This window comes from Olea europaea, chromosome 9 (assembly GCF_002742605.1).
Source record: "Olea europaea var. sylvestris chromosome 9, O_europaea_v1, whole genome shotgun sequence".
NCBI classification, from domain to species: domain Eukaryota; kingdom Viridiplantae; phylum Streptophyta; class Magnoliopsida; order Lamiales; family Oleaceae; genus Olea; species Olea europaea.
Window position 1 is genome coordinate 12,138,658 of NC_036245.1, and position 10,159 is coordinate 12,148,816.

At 35.0% G+C, this 10,159-nt stretch overlaps 1 protein-coding gene across 1 annotated transcript in view; it reads left to right on the forward strand.

Moving 5' to 3' along the window:
- LOC111399963 overlaps window positions 1-8,088 on the forward strand; it is a 19,138-nt gene extending 11,050 nt beyond the window's left edge. The window contains exons 2-4 of the mRNA XM_023027443.1: window positions 4,626-4,808; window positions 7,330-7,848; window positions 7,991-8,088. Coding sequence (XP_022883211.1) covers window positions 4,742-4,808; window positions 7,330-7,848; window positions 7,991-8,088 — 684 coding nt within the window. The 5' untranslated portion in view covers window positions 4,626-4,741. The remainder of the gene's footprint in view (window positions 1-4,625; window positions 4,809-7,329; window positions 7,849-7,990) is intronic.
- The last annotated feature ends 2,071 nt before the right edge of the window (window positions 8,089-10,159 follow it).

Here is a 10,159-nt window from a genome sequence, read left to right on the forward strand (position 1 = left end):
GCAAGAAATACTCAATTTGGATATCTATGGCCTGAGTTATCAAGGTTTTAACGTCCAAAGGTCAATCTGGATCTCCTGTGTAATACTTCACTGTTTTCAGTAAAACGTCTATATCATATGATCTTGGAAAATTTTCATATTTTAACCTAGAAAACTAATTAAAATTATCTTTCTAATGCCACAAATTTCATAGAAAACGGAGTTGGGATGAATTTTATAAAAATTGTCAAACTTACTGCCCCAACTAATCTTGACAGTGCCGAGGCCGTATATGTGAAGCATAATTCCTTGTCGATGTGCACTTTTATCGGCCATCAAATTTTATAAGAATTATTTTACCAAGTTGGAAATAAGTTTTTAACATGTAATATTTCTATTTAAGAATATTTACATGTACCAAAGGCAAAAATTATTATGTAAAGTACGTGGCCCTCGAAGCTTAAGTTCGGGGCGCCACAGGTTTTGTTCTAACCTAACTAAGTAATTGACCTAGAGTGTGACGAACAAGAGCAATATTGAGAAAAGGAGAAAAGAGGGAAGAAAGACAAGAAGAGGGAAGGAAAGGAGAGAATTTAGAGGGAGAGAATATAAATTTATTTCGTATCGAAGTTTTGTATTGTAATGAATAAGCCCTCTTTATTTTGAGTCTATGAAAATCTAATTTGATAAGGAAACAAAGTGAATATACACCTATTGATATTTATTTCATATTAAAGTTTGAGAAAATTACCTAGAAACCTACCTCTATAGATTAATTTTCAAAAAACAAGGAAATAAATTCTCATTTCACAAATCAGGTGGTAATTAAGCCTTAATAATTATAATTAATAAACATTTAATTAAACTCAATCCACATATTCACCCAATCCTCAGCCCACCCCCATTTCATCCCCAACCCGTTTTCTCCCTCCTCTCTATGCCACCACACCGTACCCACCACCACCCGCCTACCGTCAAACCAAGTCATCGCTACCACCACCACGACATAAGAGTGTCTCGACGATGGTATGGTGTGGCAGAGCAGCGGGTTATGGCGGCTGTCGAGCAGTGGTTCGCATTTTCCTCCCTCTCCTCATCCTCATCTTCGGGTGCTCCGATCCTGTGTTGGCAAGGCGATAAGAAGACGAGAAGGGTAAAGACATTCAAGCGGCCATACGAAAAAGAAAGGTCTAAGAAGGAAAAGAAAATCGACCACATCAAGGATAAAATTGAGGTCCCCAGGTCCACTCCTTGGACTCTCCCTTTTAATCTCATTTGAAATTCTACAAAATTATCGATTACTTTGTTAGACTTTTGCTTATATTTGCGATTTTCAGATGAAAATCCCTCTAGTTCTACATCGTACTTTGTGATAATAAGAGAATTGTATATACATTTTATTAATTTAAAAACCAACCCATCTCGCTCCCCACAATTTTACAACTTTCAAGTTAACTTTTTCTTTTGCAAGATCAGAATAATTGCTAATATAGTGTCTTCTACATTTTCCTGAGGTCAAGACAAATCGTCACCAATAGTTTTCAAGAGGAAATTCAGATCTCATATGGTATTATTGATTCTAGAGTAATTATTTATCAGTAGATGCTGCTATAAGGAATTAAATATGTCGAGATTTTTAATATACGATGCTTGAAAGCTTACAGAAGATGTTCTTAAAATTATTGTAGAAGATAATGATGTGATAGTTGGAGATGGAGTTCCGATTGTTGGATTTATGATTGGTATGCTGTGGTTTTGATTTTACTTTTGATTTTGGATATGTGGTTGGGCTGTAAGTTGGTAATGCTGGCGGTGATGGTTAGGTGAAGGTGGTGCTGGTGGTCCTTTCCTCGATTTTTATCTGGTCACAAGTGATTGTGTTTATGATGTTGGTGGTGGTTGTTAGTTATTGGGTGGTTGGTTGTGGTCGTAGTTGTGTAAGATTCGAATGGGCATTGATGGTGAAGTAGTAGTGATGAGCACAGGGCGAAAAGGTGGTGATTGTGCATGTGGGATGGAGTGGTGATGGTGAAGTTGGTCACATGGTCATTTGCCCCCGGTCACATAAGCCATAGGTCACATATCATTATTAAGGTCACACACGTCACAATTCACACGTCACATATAAGTCACAGATCAGCATAAACAGGTCACAAATCAATACTAACAGGGCATATGTCATTTTGTAGAAATTATAGATCAAATTTATATGTTACATTTTATATTACGAGTCATGAGTAACAAAATTATAGGTTATATAAGTTTTGGCCTATAAAATGTGTGATTTCTGACCAAAAAAGTGGTAATCAATTAATTTAATAATTTTGATCGATAAAAAAGTTTCAACCTAAAAAATTTGTGATTTGTGACTGATTGTGACCAATTTTATATTGATTGTAACTGATTGTGACTTGATCACATTTCGTCACAGTTAAAAGGTTGACCTGGTCACAGACAGACACATTGAATAAAAATTTGATCACATTTAGTCACAATGAGGATATATTTGGTCACAGTTAGTCACAGATAAAACATGTTTGTGACTTGGTTATAGACAACCATAAATTAGACGGTCACAAATAGTCACACTGAAAATAAAGTTGGTCACAGTTAGTCACAAATTACACAAATAGTGACTTGGCTATATATAGTTATAAATTAAACGGTCACAAACAAACACACCGAAGATAAATTTGGTCACAATTAGTTACTTATAACATAGATCTTGTCGTAAAAAAATTTGATCACATGCAACACAAGTTTTGTTATATGCATATTCATCCCACTTGATTAGGTCACAAAGTAAATAAAGCTGGTCACAGGTTATTTCCAAAAAAAAAAAAAAAAGAAGAAGAAGAAAGGTAGTTGCCGAAGGCCGCTGGAATAATTGGCTGAAAATTTTAATAGTATGATTTTTGAAATTTCAAACTTTATTTTCTTAATTTTGAAATTGATCATATGTAATATTCGTCCTGCATGATTATGTCACAGATTTAATAGAATTGGTCACAGGTCACAATATGTACATGTAACAAATCCAATGAAATTGGTCAAAAGTCATTTATCAAAAAAATTGAAAAAATGTGTAGCGTCATTTGTTGGAACGATCGCCTAAGTCGTTGTCGGAATATTTTCCGGCGAAAAATTTGTCACCTGAGCGGTCGTCGGAATCGGGGCGGGTCGTTGTAGAGATCGCCGGAATTCTTGCCGGAGGTGAGTCGCCAGAATTCTGGTTGGAGCGGTCGCCGAAATTCTAGTCGGAGGTAGGGTGGGTCGTCGGAGTTGAGGTTGGGTTGAGAGAGAGAGAGAGAGAATTGTTTGAATTTAAAATTTAGTGTGATAGGTTATCTGGGGTGAGGTGGGAGAGAGAGTAGATTAATTATATTATAATTAAATATTTAATAAATTTAATTATCACCTTATTTTTGAAAGATTTTTAGATGTTTGTTAGTTGTGAAATGTGATTTTTAAATGTAGGATTTGTGTGGTGTTCCCTTAAAGTTTTGCATTGTAATATATAAGCCCTCTTTATTTTGAGTCTAAGCAATCTAATTTGAGAAGGAAACAAAGTGAATATACCCTTATTTAGTGAAACTAGAAAACCTATCAAACTATAACCTAATTCTAGTCAAACTAGGAAACTATAAAAGACAATAATAATCTAATATAAAATTAAACTACGTTTATTTCCCATTGGTTTATAGTAGAAGCTTGTGTGTGATAGTGAGCTTTATATGTTTCAGGATGTGTCCTTGGGTTCAGAAGCTTCCTAGTATACCTTTATTTTCTCAATGTATTATGGAGAAAAAATTATCCATGTTTGTTTTCATTTGAAGGGTTTAGCAAGCAGGTTCTTTCTTTGTAGAGTTAGGGTATTGACTTAGGACAATATCATTCTTAGTGCTTGCAAGCGTTTTTAAGTTCCTATATGTTGTGAGTTCTATGGAACGTGTAAGCTTTGCCAAAAATACACTTAGAGTGTGTTTGATTGATATAGAAAATATCATCTAGAAAAGAAAATATTTTCCATCTTTTGTGGAAAATAAAAACCATCTCTACCCAAGGAAAATGTTTTCCTTAAAAACAAGGAAAATTAGGCATATTTTCAAAAGTTGGAAAATGTTTTCCATGGAAAAAAATAGCAATCAAACACTTCAAGTAGGAATTTGGATGGAAAACTGATATTTTCCATGGAAAATAAATGTAATCAAACACACCCTTAATTTTATGAACAAGAAATCCTTGAATATTTTCTTTCTTCAAAGTTATTTGGGTTCTTCAGCCCTATTGTTTCGTTCTTCTGTTAAATCAATAGAAGTTCTGGGCATATGTCAATTTTTAATTATGACCTGCTACTGAACGATAACAAATTCGAAGCATGCTATTTTCTAGTCCGTCCATCATGGGAGTTGTGAGGCAATTTTGACGGGTTACTACTAGTCTTTTCTCCGGTAAATATTAGAGAAGAGAATTTTGTGCTAATAAATTTCTATGGTGTAGAAGCAATCAGCATATTTTGTTATTGCTGCATTTGATATTTGTTAACATAAATCTGAACATACTTCCAGTGTGGCAAAAAAGCAATCAGCATATTTTGTTATTCCTGCCTTTGATATTTGTTAACATAAATCTGAACTTTCTTCCAGTGTGGCAAAAACTTGAAGCAGAAAATCCAAAATTTTTCAAGGCATATTATCTTAGGTTGATTGCAAAGGACCAGATATTGCGATTTAATCAATTACTTGATAGACAGATTCAGTTAATGCGCCAGTTGTATCCAACAGCTGTTGCTCCCATTCCTTTGTCCGATGGATCTCAGAATTATGCAAGTAAGCAAGAATTTTGATATCTGGTTTTCTTTAAATGAAAGGTTATACCTTATTCTGTAAAGCAAAAGTTATACAGATAGAAGGGGTGTCCCTCTGTTGCCATTTATTTCCTACATAGATGAACCACTGCTTGATGATATACATATTTATGTGGGAATTTTTTATGTGCTCCTCTGAAAGAAATTTTCTATTTGAGGGGCGTAGATCTTTCTTTCTCTTTTCCTCGTGCTTTGCTGATTACTTTTTCTAGGGGTTATGCTCGTAGCCATAGGGTTAATGAATGTGCCTCTCTACTTTATCAGGGTCTATCAATGGATTGATGAACTATGGTTCACTAATTAGTGCTATTAAGCATTAAAGTTGTCGATAACATACTGCTATTTCCGATTAATCTTCATGTCTAAGTCAGCTTTATATGACTATGATAACAAAATTTAGGTGCTATCCCCCTCATTTTAATGACTCAAGCACTATGGAAGATTGCCATAAAAGACTGAAAGTGATTCTTTATATTACTTGCATGCTTTTTTTGATCCCCTGGATAGTCTTTTGAATTTTATGGAGTACATAGCAAGCTCAATGTGGCAGTCCATTTTACATTTTAAAGGGGAATAATACATACACTCTTTACCATCCGTCTTGTCTACCAAATATTGCCTAGACTGTTGATCATACTTGATGAGTTTGCATATATATGTTGTGCAAATGGTATAGAAGAAGTTATTACTGTTAGAGCAATTGTTTTCGTTGCTAGAGCAAGTTTTAACAACTGAAACACGGCACTTCTCCTAACTTCTTTTTCTTCCTGAGACTTCTTTCCCTTTCCCCTGGATACTTTCATTCTGATTTTCGTGTTGTACTGGACACTAGCCTGTCGGAGCTATATATTGTGGCAACACTTTTTACTTTCCATAAAAGTCTTTCCTTAATCTGAATTATTTAGTTTGTCACGTCAAATGTAATTTATCGTTTATCTTGAAGGTGATGAAACTGTCACATAGGTTTTGCGGCTTTTGTCTGTAAGTTCAGCTAGTTCTGAACATCTCAATTGATGCTGAGGGGTCTAATATGATTTTCATTTATAATTCTGGCCTGTTACAATCTTTACTCCTAAATTTAGATATCAATTGAAGGTTAGGAAGAGAAATTTAGGTGTTGGGATAAAGACAGATCATAGGATGTTATTCTGGAGCTGTGATTCACGATTTTGTCAATTTCTTTGTCTTATCTAAAACTTGTTGCTGCTCTCATGAAGTTCTAAACAACCTTTGTATAAATGAGACTCTGCTGGTTAGAAATATGAGTGATATCAAGCTCTGGGAATTTTGTTTGACAATTTAAATGGTAGAGCTCCAATGCTACACCAACATAGTGTTGGCAACATGGTGTGAAAATTGGCAGTAAATTCGAATTTCTCTCATTTATTTTTGAAACTCCTGTTCATTTTTCAGAATCAAATCTCTTCCACTTTTTCTAATTTTCTCCTACTCTACCCTCAATTTATTGCAATATCAATTCTCTCACATTCTGTATATTCAAATATTAAATATCATTTCATTTATTTACTATTTATTATACGTAATTCAAAATTTACAATCACATGACACAATCTTTTTTGTGGAAATATTAATTCGTCTTGTATATGATGGATTTTAAGAGTTCATTTGATATTGAGTTGAACCAGCTAAACTGCGGCTGTAGGCTCCACCTGATTATGATCAACTTAAATCTTAAAGATGTACCAATTCTCTCCAACCTTCAAATTCCTGTTGATTTTGTTGACTATGTCTTGGATTTGGAAATGCCGTCTTCAAAAAGGTTTCAAGCCGGGCGAAAAAGAGAAAAAGAAAAAAAATAAAATTAAGGAACTCCTGTTTGCAAACTTTTACACTTGAATGGAAATGAACTACTCCTAGCAGTTTGTAAATATTTTAAATAAGGTTTTGCTTGAAAACTAGTGGTGGCACGATCCCCTGCATAGCCATATGCAGAAATTTATGAATATATATATTTTTTTACTTTGATATGCAATTTCCCCTGCACCACTGCCAGCACCATGAAACACCAGCAAACTGGCAATTTAGGTTTATTTCTCTGATCATCTGTTACTCCTTAGTTTCTTACCGCTTATTCCCCTGATCTTCCTTTTCCATCTCTACTTTCAGATTTCATTTAGTTAAATCAATGTACGGCTGTTTTTGATATTTCGCTGCCAAAATTATCCATTGATCATTAGGATTTAGAAGCATATTTGGACCAATCTCTATCTCTTTGCTCATCCTGTTTACGTACTTGCATAGGAAAGAATTTTTTTGCACGTGTATGTGTGTACATGCATTGCAGTATTATAGGCACTAGCAGAGCTTTCTTTTCATGCCCGACCCAGAGAGTTCTTTTTGTGTATATGTTTCTGTTCTCTTTTTGGATACCTCTGCTAGTGTTGTTTCGGCTTGTCCAATTTTTCAGCAATTATATTCCTAGTTTGGCTTAAAATGAAACTACTGTTATTTTATTTTGGCAGTGCATAACAATTCAGCATATCATACCCCAGAATTTAGTGGAACTTCTTTGAAGATGGAAAATATTCACCAACAAATTAGTACCATACCTAATGCATACACTATTGGTGCTTCTTCAATTCAGCCAACCTTACCTAGTGCATACACTAATGGCGAATCTTCGCTTCCATCGAGCATGCCTGTTGCAATCAATATGGCGGGTCATGGTGGAAGGATTGATATATCACCGAACATGCCATTGTGTCAGAGCTCTAATCCAGATATTATACAAGGAGCGATGAAATCAGTAGCTAGCCATGCAGATGATACTCATTTCATGTTTGTTGTGGACAGAAATCTTCAGCATCCAAATACGACAATAGGAGATGCATCAGTTTCACGTTTTGCTGGCATCGAGTCTAATTCACAGGCATCGAACAAGAGTTTCCTGGATCATGACATGAATTCATTTGGATTCTTGGGACAGATATCCCCAAACTTCAGTTTTTCAGACTTGACAGCTGACTTTTCTAATAATACTGGTTAATTCTCTCCCCCTATTCACTTTACGCCTGTGCATGAAAATTCAACAAAGCTGAAAAGTCAATTTTCTAAGAAACTACTTTTTTATTAGGAGGACGTATACTTTACTTTTATATGACTTAATTGATTTTTTGTCTTCAGATATATTAAGCTATTCCAAGTCTCCCATCCTTGGAATGAATGCGAACTTTGTGGATTGTCGTATTAGGGGAGAACAAGGTAAGGTTTTTGGCACCTGACATTGTTCTTGAAATTTCAAGGGTATATCTGATACCTGTGTCCTCTGTGAGCAGATATTAAGAGGCTGGACACTGTATCAGAAAGCTTCAGTTATGAAGATTTTGGCAGTGATTGATTGAATAATTTAAATGGTACCGCTTTCTATTTTACCTTTAAACTTTGGAATTGTTTACCTTTCCTCTTCTTCTCTATAAAATGTGCAAGTGCAGCTAGTAACCTCAGTGATTAATAACGTATGGTCTGCACTCAAATATTTTATGGGGGGAGTTTACAACTATGGTACCCAACCAATTTGTAAATATGTACTTCTACATCAATTTTTTTGATAAAAATCCCCAGTCAGTTTCCACGCTAGAGGTTCATTAAAACATCAACATGAGGTAATCTTTCGGAGTTTATTGAGTAGCTTGGAAAGAAATATACCTAAATAGGAAAAGAAATTAAAAATAAAGGGATTTCTCCTTCATTGGCACCCATGTTCTGTCACTGCCTCGCCGCCCACTATCTGGTTTCCCTGCTTTCCCTCACGTGAATTTAATATATCGGAGTCAGTTTACTTGACTTCTACTGTCTAGTTTATATCAGGTAACTTCAAAATCTGTTTTATTTCACTTATTTGGTGGAATATTTCGTTTATTGATTTCTTAAACTTAAAGATAAGGAAACAGGATAAAACTCTGGGTTTTAACAGATCTGATAGGTATCTTCTAGACATAAGCATTACCAATTCTAGCCCCTGGTGAGGTCAAATGTTGGACAATCGGATAAAGCTGCTGAAAGTTTCATTGAAATTCAACGAATTCTGATTTTTCGTCCCCAAGTAGCTCCTGAAAATTCTATTTTGAAGGCTTACAATATCACTGCCTAAATAATGTACCATTTTCTGGAGCCAGCTGTAATCTGGCTTTAGGGTCTTTGAGTGTTTTTAAAGGAGCAAAATTGAGCTGTGAACAGTTTGTTGGAGAGTCAATTTATTCCCTTCTGGTTTGCCCCTTCAATTGTGGGGAGGGGCAAAGGTGGCAGGTGTGGGGCGGCATTGACACCTTTCTGTGTGCTGCAGTAAACTTGGCAAGGGGAGGGATCTTTGATTCCAAAGTAAGTATAAATTGCACGATAAGGGAACAAGAAACTAGACGGTTGTCAGTGGGGGCATAAGAAGATTAGTTTTTTATTTTATTTTTGGCTTTTCTTTCATTTGTCAATTCAAAATAGCGATATAATTGTTCTATTACAAAGTGTAATTTGGCAGGACTTTTGAAAAGTCAAAATGAGTTTTTGAGACCCACAAGTTGCTTTTGGATTCATTGGGTTAATTTTATGAAATTGCTTCTTCTAGTTAAAGGAACTCTTAGTCATGCGAACCAGGGTGGAAGGCCGCCACTTTTTAGAATTAGTTGGGCGAAACTTGGACACTTGAGTCATAAAAAAAGAAGAATTTTTAGAGGAAGTTGATCCAACGTGGCTTTCTCTAAAAACAATCATAGAGTAGAAAGTTCTTTTAAAAATTTGTTTCCAAACAAAAATTAATGTATTTTCCTCTAAAAGCTATTCTACAGGAAATAAAAGAAAAAACTAAAGTCTTGCCAAATGAGCACTAACTATCCCTGCAACCATACAAGTTATTTCCTAATTCATATATGTAATCATCTCTAAGTCGTAATCAAAAGTGTCTGGGATCATGTTCTCATCATTATTGTCAAATATGTTAATCCCTTTTACAGCAAAGTAGCAGTTGGATATTTTATTAACAAGGCATTCTTTTGAGTTCTTGTGCTGAGTTATTGTTGCACCCATCTAACTTTCTGCTCTTGTGATCATGTTGTTGCAGGGAAATTGCTGGCTAGGAGAGAAGTTACTGTAAAAAGTGTTGAGAAAAATGTAGGAAAATTTGAAAACTTAATGAACTCCAAGGCATGAAAAACGTTATCTTTTAAGGATGTTTCTCCCTTATCCAACGAAGTCATGACTGAGGTATGATAGGAAATCTCTCTTAGGATATAATGGAGGCGTTTGATTCAAATTGTGACTATTTGATCAAACTAAGAAGACATTCGAAAAAAGAACTGATGA